This window comes from Crotalus tigris, unplaced genomic scaffold, assembly GCF_016545835.1.
Source record: "Crotalus tigris isolate CLP2741 ecotype Arizona unplaced genomic scaffold, ASM1654583v1 scf7180000024281.4978605, whole genome shotgun sequence".
In the NCBI taxonomy this organism is placed as follows: Eukaryota; Metazoa; Chordata; class Lepidosauria; order Squamata; family Viperidae; genus Crotalus; species Crotalus tigris.
This window is the reverse complement of record NW_024100453.1, coordinates 3,177,009-3,188,723: the sequence shown is the minus strand read 5'-3', so window position 1 is coordinate 3,188,723 and position 11,715 is coordinate 3,177,009. Positions and strand designations below refer to the sequence as shown.

Here is an 11,715-nt window from a genome sequence, read left to right as displayed (position 1 = left end):
GCCATCTGGAAAGAACATGACTTGCTCAAGGGGAAGACAGACAAAACAAGGCTGCAAAACTGCAACACAGAGTTAAGGCCAACAAGGCCAGAGGCTTTCTGGAAGTGTCCAATAAACTCTGGGCTAAGCTATAGTGCTCAACTGCTAGTTGTCTTTAAGTAGGAAAGAGAGACTTTAAAGGATGCAAGAATGATAAACGGTATTTTATCCCAACCATAGCACTATCAGTAATGACCATGCCTCCCAGTTGCTTCAATATTGAGATGAATGGCGTATAAATTTAATAAAATAAATAAGCAAGCACACACCTTTGGAAATTTCATATAAAGAAGACATTAGGGAGAATTCATAGGCAAAACTTATATAGGCAGTTTTATTGTGTTGAACAGTAATGCAAGTTATTTTGTTACATAGGCATACCAATCCTTGAAGGAGCCTTATAGGCTGAAAAGAAATAAGCAAGCTAAATCTTCACATAGTAGGGAATATTTGAAAAATTTAACAGCATCCTGCACCACAGAGAAAACATTATAAGATAACAGGCCCTATTGCTTGCTCCAGGCTATTTTATAACATTTTCATTCCTGTGAAGTAACAGCAGAAAGCAGCCTAAAAAAAGAATGGAGAGCATTCAGTGTAACTTTCTAGACACAAATTAGACAGAATATTTTTCAAAGTTAAAACACAACCTTTTTCTTTCAATTCACAATAACTCACTTTGCATTTTTATACTTTAAAAAAGTTAAGAAAAGCTAGGAGTGGATGAAATAAAACTGATGGAATGGGGAAAGCTCTAATGCAGCCGAAAGTTCCACCACAAATTAAAATCAATGAAAACCATTATTACTGGACTAACTCAAACAGTAACATTTAATATTTCCTTGTCCAATATTGTTCAAAACATGTTACAGTATTCATGTTCACAGTGAAATAAGCCTAACTTTGTTATCCAAGACTCAAGAACAATGTGAGAATAAATTCATTTCGAGGGCAGACTAGGTACAATCTTGTCTACTTTTTCTACAAGGATAAAAAAATCTTGCTACAATATTTGATCTCACAGTTCTGTATATACAAAAAGAAGCAAAATATGATGAATATGTTTCATAGCCGAAACATATGGCACAACTGGAAAATTACAGTAATATTAAAAAAAACAGAGCCATGTTCAGTCCACAAATGTTCCTTCTGGTAGTTCAACAACTATGGGGGCACAGTCCTCTGGATCAGTCTCAAAGTCCCACTTGAATTTCTTGGTTAGGTGGGCTTTAAATCTTTCTGCCTTTTTCCTCAGAGTCCTGTCAACAGCTGGATTACAAGTGTAAGAAAAGAACACCTAAAAATACATTACACATCAATTAATACAACACTTAAAACAGATTAGACAATCCTATAATCCCCCATTGGGTCATCCTTTCAGACAAAGATAGTTCAGTCTAATGTGATCAGAATCAACATTAAATTTTAGGCTTGACTGTATTTATTAGTCCAATGCTGAATGGTCCTGTAACCATCTCAAATTATATATATCATAAATAGAAAAATAACTGTAATGGTAAACCATAATTGTGAGTTGATTGCCAAATGCCTGAATCACAATCACACAACTGTGGGGACTCTGCGATGGCCTCAGCTTCAAAAGCTGGTTAAGTCTTCCTTGTTAAGTGCTGTCACAACTATGAACAGTTACTAAATGTAATCTAAAGATTATTCGAAAGAGAATGCTGTAAAAGAGAGAATGACTGAAAGATGCAATATAATGTGGATATGAGAAAAAGACAGTGGCCAACAATATAGGCAGGAAGAAAGGAAAAGGTATGATTAAGAGGCTATTCAGAGCAGATTTGATGTAAAGAACAATATAGGGAATGGATACAACACATGGCTTCTGGAATTATTTCCAACTCTTTAACAGTAGCTCTGCTCTGGGTCATGGGTTCAGAATGAAGCAGCATGCTATACCACTGCTCAATTGCTTTTCCCAGACACTACACTAGAAGAAAAAAATCTGGATTATTAATAATTTTTGTTCTGCAGCTCCCAGCCAGATCTGACCCATTTTCTGTTTTTCCTTCATTAAAGAACATGAGAGGGAAACATTATTCATATTATTCAAATTATATTAAGACCGTATGTTTAGAAGCCATATCTTTGTAAGGAATTTAGATATTTTTTACACAAATCCATTAACTTTTTATTTATAGGAAAAGTACCTTCTTTTGGTATATTTGACCCATCATTAGATTTTTAAAATTCAGTCTCCTAGTTTCTTCTTTTCTACTGTTCTAAATTTGTTAAATATATTGATTTCCAAGGGAACAGATTGATAGCTAAAACTCGCCGCCCTGAGTCCTTCGGGATTGGGCGGCATATAAATATTAAAAATAAAATAAATAAAAATAAATAAATAATATCATAAAAACATAGTTCTATTGTAGGCTCAAAAAAGAAGGAATAATCTAAACAAGGATTCCCAAACTTTTGGCATCGTGACCTATTTTATTTTTGAAACATTCACATCTCCACTCCTAAATGTCTATTAAAACCATCTGCCATTTGTACATGCATAAAAGTACACTTGGCCCTCTATCCTAAAGATTTGCCATCAATCCTCATTGCTCACCTGCCAATCTTCAGAACATCTTCCTTGGTATCAGCCTATCCACACAAAACTGCAAATACAGATAGTCCTCGACTTACGACAATTGAGCCCAACATTTGTTGTTAAGCATTTGTTAAGTGAATTTTGCCCCATTTTATGACCTTCCTTGCCACAGTTGTTAAGTGAATGATGGCAATTGTTCAATTAGTTACACAGTTGTTAAGTGAATCTGGCTTCCCCATTGACTTTGCTTGTCAGAAAGTCGCAAAAGATGGTCAAATAACCATCATAATTATGAGTCAGTTGTCTGAATTCTGATCACGTCACTGTGGGGATGCTGCAATGGTTGTAAGTGTGAAAAATGGTCATAAGTCACTTTTTTCAGTGATGTTGTAACTAAATGAACTGTTGTTAAGCTGGGGACGATTTGTACATGCAGTGCTCCACTCCTTCCTTCCCATTAACCCGCCCACCTCAACTAGTTTTTCAATCTATTAGATCTTCATTTGACATATTTTACTCTTATAATTTTTCTACAGTATTCAGATCTTTGAGCTTCTCTTGGCTTTTTTTTCATGCCTCTCTAATGGGGAACAAAGAAACCGTATTGAAACAGAAGATGGGGAAAACATATTTCAAAAGATTGGCCAATAGCTGAAAAACAAGAAAACCAATTTTGCTCTCTCTCCTAAAGAAATAAGTTTATTTAGGTCAATAAGCAGTTGCAGGCTACTGAGTTTCCAAACGTTCTTCATTAGACATGATACATAAGGAAGGAAATAGGTTAATAAAACAGATATACACTTAAAGGCTTTCTTGAAATCTGTTGCCATCTGCTAACAAAAACTTTGTTATAACAGCCATAAAAGAGTGAAGAAATAACATTTTCATTTATCTTTTTTAAAAAAATTGTCTGGCTTCAATGTTGTAATTAAACAATCTGTGTTTATGCAGCTTCATTGAATTTCAATTTGTTAAGAAGACTGCTCTAGGAGTGTGCAGAAAATACAAAAAGCTATCCATGGTTAGATTCAAAATATTATTGGGTTCTCTGTATACACGAGCACTTTTTGTTCCTTTTCTGTCTGTCATCTACTCTCAAAAAGGATTAGGCCTAAATGACTACAGACTTTCTGATTGAGATATTTTGGAAATTGACAAAATTAACTATGTTTATGCTTCAATTTTACTAGAAAACTGTGTGCTATCAAACTTTACTCCAAGTTAATTTTTAAGATAAAGTTTCTCACATAGAAACTTAGTTCATCTTTCTTGTAACATTTTAATAGTTCTGAAAAACTATCCTAAAAAAATGAATAAACTATCATACAAATACAAATAAAGAGAAACTGACAGGACAGCATGCAGAAAAGCAAAGGAATAATTAATGTCCTTTATAAAAACATTTGATCAAAGTTTAGGCAGATCTTAGAAAAAATGTCTCAGAGAAGAAATGCTAGCATGTTTGAGGCTGCTGGCAAACTCACAATCTTGCAAGCAATTGTATCAATATAAAATGTAGAAAAGTTTAAATTCATCAAAAATATCCATGTACAGAGTTTTTCGTATCATTCTGACAAGGGAAAAACTATGATTTTTTTTCTACTGCATATCAATTCTTGTCTAGTCCATATCCACATACTGATATAAAGAGCAATGATATAGTTTCTAAAGAATTTTATAACACCCTTCCACAATCTGAGTGCCCTTTGGATGTATAGACGAAATTTCAGAATATTTAACAAAGTAATAAGTTAGTTAATGCATTCTGTGAACTGAAGTTCAGTCTCCAAATTGGGGAGGAATGTACTATAGCAGCAGCCCCCAACCTTTTGGGCACCAGGGACCAGTTCTATGGAGAATGTTTTTTCCGTGAATTGGAAGGGGCATGGTTTTGCTTGCTGCCTGCATCTCATAAACGCTTGTTTACGTGGCCATTGATGACATGCTGTGGAACCTGCCGGTCCATAAACCAGGGGCTGGAAACCCCTGTACTATAGCACACATTCATCATAGATATGGAAGCACTGTGCTTCTGATTAAATTGCTGTTTTAACAGAGTCTATTATTAAGATCAAAACTAGGCACAACTGCAATCAGTCACTTATTGTCAAATTTGACAAACACATTAGTTATTTCAAATAATAAAGGGTGAATGATTCTGTTAGTAACAAAATAAGAAATGGAAAATGAATTTGTTGCAGGAGCATCTATATTGAGATTAACCCAAGAAAAAATGTTACATCTAATTCTATTTCAAGATTAAATTTTTAATTTTATTTTGCTTGGAATATTTTTTTATGTTAAGTTTAATTTCGCTTTAAAGAAACATTTTAAAACATTTTTCCAAAAAGCCAAGTATGGATATATTGTCAGAGTTATCATGCAACCAAATAATATATTTTAGTGTATTTACCTAAAACAAAATATTTTTTTCTAATGATTCTCTTTTAAAACAGCAAGCTCTCCTTACTATTCCCCCCCCCCCTTACTTTTAGATAAATACAGTACATATCCCATGATTACTGGGCAAATTTCCCATGTTGTTGCTGCTGCTGAAACCGTTCAAGATGAAATTTTCTTACCTGCAAAGTGTTTGTTAAAAAATTGTCTTGGGATACTATGTCTACAAAGAAATCAGCTGGGATTTCACTGAGTTGATGGTACAGGATAGAAATGAGATTGCTGAATAAGGTTTGATGTTTCACTATGGCATCCTCTGACCTGCACAAGAGATTCAGGAGTTTTTTCCAGTGCTCAAATGCATCATATACATTCCCAATCAGGAAGCAGATGAAGGCAAACTGTAGCTCCCCTAGAAAGATACCACCAAGAAAATGTAAGAAATACAGAACAACTTTAGCTTTAATCCTGGTTGCATGGTTGCTTCATTTATTTAACATATTATTAAGTATATTATAGTATCTCCTAACCATTATCACTTAGAACCAGTTGGTGTAGTAGTTAAAACCCAGATTGGAAACAGGTAGATCATCTTAGACACAAAAGCTGCTGGATGATCTTGGGGCAATCATTTTCTTTCAGCACCAGGAGGAAAGTAAATCACATGTTCAGGCAGTGGCCTGATGACACTTGAAAGCAAACAAAATAAAACCCCATTACTCTGGACTGAGATCTAGAATTAGATTGGGAAATAGAAAAATTATATGGCCTCTAGGCATATACTAGTATAAAACAGAGCTCCTCTTAGCAATCAAGTGCTCTGAAATAACAGCATCTTCCAAATAACACACAATATTTGTCTGACCTCAAATTATCACGAGCGTGTTATACTTGGGCAGCTAGAGCTGGTATACAAGTGAAAACTCAAAGACACAGGATAACATATACTTCCAGGGACAAACATTGACGTATGGATATCTCAAGCTACCGTTGATTTTTTTTTCAGTAGTGTTAAGCCCATCCAGCCACAAATGAAGGGTACCCATAGGATCTCTCACATTAGAATTCCCATCCAAAGGATCCTCCAACTCAGTTTATCCACTCTTCCAAATGTGCAGATTTTTACTTACATATAGTTACCATTCCATTAAGTGACCTATCATCAACCTATGTTCATTCTTCTGGAGAATGAAGTGGCATTAAAAATAGCAAAAATTAAAAGAAAATGGTATATGGATAGTCCCCAACTTATGACAATTGAGCTCAAACTTTATGTCACTAAATGAGACAGTAAAGTTTTCCCCCATTTTACGACTTTTCTTATCACCATTGTTAAATGAATCACTGCAGTTGTTCATTTAATAACAGTTAAGTGAATCTGGCTTCCACACTGACTTTGTCAAATGATCGAAGGAGGTAATGACCATGGTCATAAGTGCAATGGTCATAAGTGTGAAAAATAGTCATGTCACTTTTTTTTAATGCTGTTGTAACTTTGAACACTACTAAACAAATGGTAAGTCGATGACTACATCTAGTATGGATTCATTTAGAAAAAAATGTATTTGCAGCATATCTGAACAATACTGTGATGACTTGCATATTTCTTTATAACATAAGGCAGTGTTCCCCGACCTTTGCGGCTTGGCGGCCCAGCTGGGGGGAAAGAGAGGAAACTGGGCCATGTGAGTGGTGGGCCAGCGTGCATGTGTGCAGCTTGACTTGCACAAGTGGTGGGTCAGTGCACATACGAGTGCACGCCAGCCCACCACTCAAGCACGTTGAGTTGCATACACACGTGCACACTCCAGCCAGCCACTCACACGGCCCAATTCCGAAAAGGCCATGGTCCAGTAGTGGGCTGCGCCCCGGCGGTTGGGGATCCCTGGCATAAGGTATCTGTGAATACTATTCTATTCTAGATAAGTATAATGATCCATGGGTACCTTTTCATTCATATGTTAAGGAAGCAAAAAAATAAGTATTCTGGGAGAGTAGAATGAAAGAGGGGGATAGAAATTGCTCTCAATTCTGCAGTTTCATGCCGAAGATAAGAAACAGGAGAAGTGTCTACTGTTTTGTACCTTTGTCTGCTCAAAGAATGGATACAGCTAGATAACCTTCTCATCAAAAAGAAAATTATACTTGATCATGAAGTGATTTTTGGAGGCAAGCATATAATTACTTGTAAAACCAAATTAGTATTTTTACTGCACAAGTGTTTTACTTTAGTATAAATTAGTAAGGATTACAGAGTCACTTTATTTCTATCAAATAAACTTGAGTGGGCCATAATCATTTGTTTGCATTTGTTGTTGTTTCACTTATAGGGTATTTATACAAACCAACATTCTTAGAATACATATTTGACCATGTGCATAACTTAATTAGAATGAAAATTTGCTACAAAAGTATGTTGAAAAGCAGTACTACTATGAAAGAATGCCAGAGGATTGCCATTAAATGCTGGGTATTGTGTTGTTTTAAACCTTCCACAAGGGGTCACTAGTACTGCACATGATAATTTATTGACTGTTTTAATTCATTTCTTATATCAATTGCTCAAACATGGTTGTTTAATAGAACTAGTTAATTTGCAAAGCTGGGAGAAAATGTATTATGACAGCTATTTGATCTTATGGACTTGGCTTTATAATTCATATCCCAAAATACAAAAATGCCCAAGAAAGTTTCTATACTAACAGGATTGTTTTACTTGCTTTGCAAAATTAATTTGTAAAGGTTTGGTTATAAAAATTATAAGATAATCCTGAATGTATCTAAAGTATAACACATATACAGATGTCAAAAAAAATGTAGGCAATGAAAAATAGGTCTGAGAAGGCATATTTACTTACCAAGCACATCCTTGGAATTGCTGTCATAGTGTTTATTAATCACTGTTTCTAGAGCATAACTGAGATCTATACTGTGCTTGGTAACTTCCTCAGGTGTGGCACCTTCAGGATACATTTGTTTAGGTATTTTTGTGAATCTGATCTCAGTGCCAGGCTTCAGTTGCATTTTAGGAAGCCGGGCCAGTCCTTCTGCATAACTTTTGCATTCTGTGTCATACTGGGGTAGCTTCTGTTCAATTCGATCTTTAGTATATTTTCCAGGCAGAACAGGCAACACTTCAGAAAAGGCACATATCTGTCCGTTTTCGGGCTGCAACTTTTGCATCACAAATTCATTAATAAAATTAGTGAGGGAGACCCATTTTTTAAGGGTGTTATATGGATATGGACCCAGAAATTTGTCCATCTCTTTGAGATTGGCTCTCATGGCTTCAGACTCATTTTCAGAAGCTGGGGTGAGGTCTACTTCTTCTTTTTGTTTGTCCCAGTGTAATATCTTTAAATCACGTTGTTGCAAGTTTAAGAAGAAACCAGTACGAGGACCACTTTCTTTCCTATTGTCTTTGTCAACACTGCTGTAATGAAAAAAATGAATGCCTGGCGGTATCATCTTGACTCCACAGAATTTGGGACCAATTTGCCAACTGTTGTAGTCAATGCCAAACTCAGTTCCTTCTGGCATTTTCAAAATTATAATTGTGGCACCTTCAAAAAAAAGTTGTTTGGCCAGAGCTTGGTCCATCTGCATTTCTGTCATATCAGCCGTTCGTTCCCTTGGTTATACAACTTCTTATTCAGAAGCCTAGTAGAAGCAAACAAATATTTGAATACATTTTGACACTACAGTAAATGTGAGCCAGTGTTACTGTACCAAGAACACAACTTTTAGATATCGAGTTACAATGCTTTTCTCACAATTTATCAAAGCAACTTCTATATTTTTGCTCACTATATTTAAAATAGCAAACATATCACTACACTGCCACCTGGTGAATATGATGAGCCAGGTCTCAATTTTCTCATATTTGAAACAAACATTCCCTTATGACTGTATGACAATACTAACTGCCCATCTCCAATACAACCTCTCACTGGTTGGAAAATATTTGGTTAATATGTTGCCAGGGCAGTAAAAACAGTTTGGCAATGCATGGCCAAACTACCAAATCTCCATTCTAAGCTCTGAATCAAGACAAAGAAATGAAAGGTTCTGCAGGCCTCCACATTACCTGACCCAAAAGTAATAGCCAAGTGATAGTTATATTGGAAAAGGGAGATGTGGAGGAGGTGCTTTCTTCACTTATGCATGATTACACAAACAATAAATTAGATGGGAATATCACTCAAAACCCTGGGCTTCCAAATCAAAGCCAGACATAAAGGCAGACATAAAGCCCACAATTTTAGAAAACTTGCCATTATAAAATCTTGCACAGTTTTGTGATGGCAGAAAGGACAGTGTCTGAAGACTTAAAACAGAGAATGTTCTTCCAGACAACATTGAGCAAATGATTAAAAAGATTCAAAGTTCTCATTAAATAACCATTATTCTTTTTTTCCTATTATTGATAAATAAAATGAAGAGCAATGACAGAACACACAGTAATAAGGGATCAAAATGGAAATAATACATTCTAAAACAGGAAGAAAGGTACCTCATTGTAAAGTCCTAATTGGGAGACTGTGCTAAACGTTACATATAGACTGAAGTGGCTAATTAAATCTTCAGTAGAGGCAACATTTTATAGAGTACCAACATTTTACCAAGAGTTCATCTGCCAGGAAGCTAGCAAGATCTTTCTAAACAATAAAGTGCAGATCTAATAAATAATTTTAAAATCAAAACAATCAGGTTATGTTCAAGAAAGGAGTCATATTGTCCTTTCCATATTAACAAGATACATAACAACTTTTAGGACTTACTTATCCAGAAAAACATTTTTTTTCCACAGAAGTTACATAACCAAAAATCAGCACATGAAAGCCCAGTTTAGAGCGAAATGTACACTAGTTAAAAGAATCTCAGATGTAGATAATAGCTAGACATGGATCCTAGGTCACACTTCACGTGAAGCAGCCTTATGAAAAGCTTGCTCAATTTATCTACCTTGAGTGGGCAGACCACGACTTCACCAACTCCCAAATAAACAGCAGAAATTTATTTCTCTCACATTATTGCAGGACTGAATGCCTTGGAACTCGAGCCCTGAGAGCTTAGCTGTGGAGAGAGTTCTCGTTAGGATAATCTGCATAATGTCTTCTGAAAATAGTTCTGTCCCGTTAACAACTGCACCCTCAGCAGATATTCGCTAGATCTCCGAATCTCCCTGCTGAGAGAAAGGCATCTGCTGCTTTTTATTTTCACACAAATATCAACTGAGAAAGGAGAAACCCCACCTGGGAAGGGCGATCCCGCCGAGACAAGAAAGTAATAAAGAGCCCCGCCGGTTGAATGCACGAAGCGGCCAGGTTCAAAGGCCCAGTTCCCTCCTACAACAATGTCGGCACCGTGCCGGCTGATCTAACGCCATGCCCAACAGACCGGTACCAGCAAAACACGAGGCGCCAGAATTTAGGACTTAGAGTCAACTTCCGCCGAGAAGCGGATGACGATCCTGACAATTGGAGAACTTCCGGTCTGCTTAAAAAAGCTATCCGTGCCGCTCCTGTGGCTGCACTTTAAAGTGTTCCGCTCCTCGAGTTGCTGATAATATTTGAGGGGGGGGGTCTTTGTGTGTGTGTGTGTGTGTAGTACATTTTGGTAATTGTAATAATACTTCTAGTGGTCACTACTAGTGGAAGAAGTGTTAAGGTGGAAAGGTTGTTTGAATGGGTGGGCTTGACATTTTTAACACCCTCTTATTCACGTTAGGATCCATACACAAGTCTGCAGTGGGTGATAAAGGCCAATGCCCACTAAAATTTATTTAGACAAGTGTTTTTTTTAATTTGTTAATCACACAGTCATAAGCAAATAAACTAAATTAATATACTAATATACTGAACTAAAATGTGACCGAGTGGTTTAATAGTTAATGTATCGAGTTAAAAAACCTAGGGACAGTGGGTTCTAGTTCTGCCTTCGACATAAAGTTAGTTGGGTGACTTTGGGTCAGTCACTTTCTCTCGTCCCTAGGACGGAAGCAGTGGCAAACTACTTCTGAAAAACCCTAAAAAGAAAACTGCAGGGACTAGTCCAGGCTGTTGCCAGGAGTCAACCTCGACTAAAGGCACTCAGAAGAAAAGGAAGGGAAGAGAAAAAGAAAAAATGTCTAACTGTGGATTTACTGTGTTCAGAACCTCTCTTTTCTTAGGGAATCATAATTTGTCAGATTTATATTCCCTCTCCTCCCCTCCTCTCCCTTCTGAGTAATGCCATACTGGCTCTCAAAGCCACATACACAAACATTTTTTTCTATGTGTTCGATTATCAATCCTTAGATTACCATATACTTTTTATCTTATTAGATACTAACAAGCAAGATATGCAAAATCCTCGCAAGTAGATTAGCTTGCCCTATTTTAAATATGCTTATTAAAAATGTGATTTTACGTAGAGTACTGTAGTTTTACTCAGTAATGTAAAAGCGATAGCATGTATTTGAATTGACTTCAGTGACATTGTTTTATTTTTCTTTTATTCTATATTTGTATCAGATATTTTATCCCAGCTTTATTATTTTGAAACAGGATTTTTAAACAACGGGCGGGGGAACCCAAGAGAGCACACTCCAGGAATGTAGTACATTTGTGAATCTGGTATAGAGTGCAAAAATAGAGGGAGATTGAGATTGACCTCTGGATAGCTACCCTTCATGCTTCCTACATTTTATGTATGGTTGTGATAAATAT

At 36.2% G+C, this 11,715-nt stretch overlaps 1 protein-coding gene across 1 annotated transcript; it reads right to left on the bottom strand.

Annotated features, from left to right (window-relative positions):
- Positions 1-345: 345 nt before the first annotated feature.
- Positions 346-10,485, bottom strand: AAR2 (AAR2 splicing factor). Its single transcript, XM_039323710.1, has 4 exons — positions 10,261-10,485; positions 7,864-8,665; positions 5,188-5,417; positions 346-1,336 (listed from the first exon to the last, which is right to left on the bottom strand). The coding sequence occupies exons 2-4, from the start codon at positions 8,618-8,620 to the stop codon at positions 1,169-1,171; spliced, it is 1,155 nt and encodes a 384-aa protein (XP_039179644.1). The 5' UTR covers positions 8,621-8,665; positions 10,261-10,485; the 3' UTR covers positions 346-1,168.
- Positions 10,486-11,715: the final 1,230 nt, after the last annotated feature.

Bases quoted from the DNA above. Each gene is read 5' to 3' on its own strand.
- AAR2 (XM_039323710.1), bottom strand. From the start codon at position 8,620: ATGACAGAAATGCAGATGGACCAAGCTCTGGCCAAACAACTTTTTTTT. The intron at 5,418-7,863 runs GTAAGTAAATAT...GTATCTTTCTAG, and splicing joins CAATTCCAAGGATGTGCTTG to GGGAGCTACAGTTTGCCTTC. The intron at 1,337-5,187 runs GTAAGAAAATTT...ATGTATTTTTAG, and splicing joins TTTTAACAAACACTTTGCAG to GTGTTCTTTTCTTACACTTG.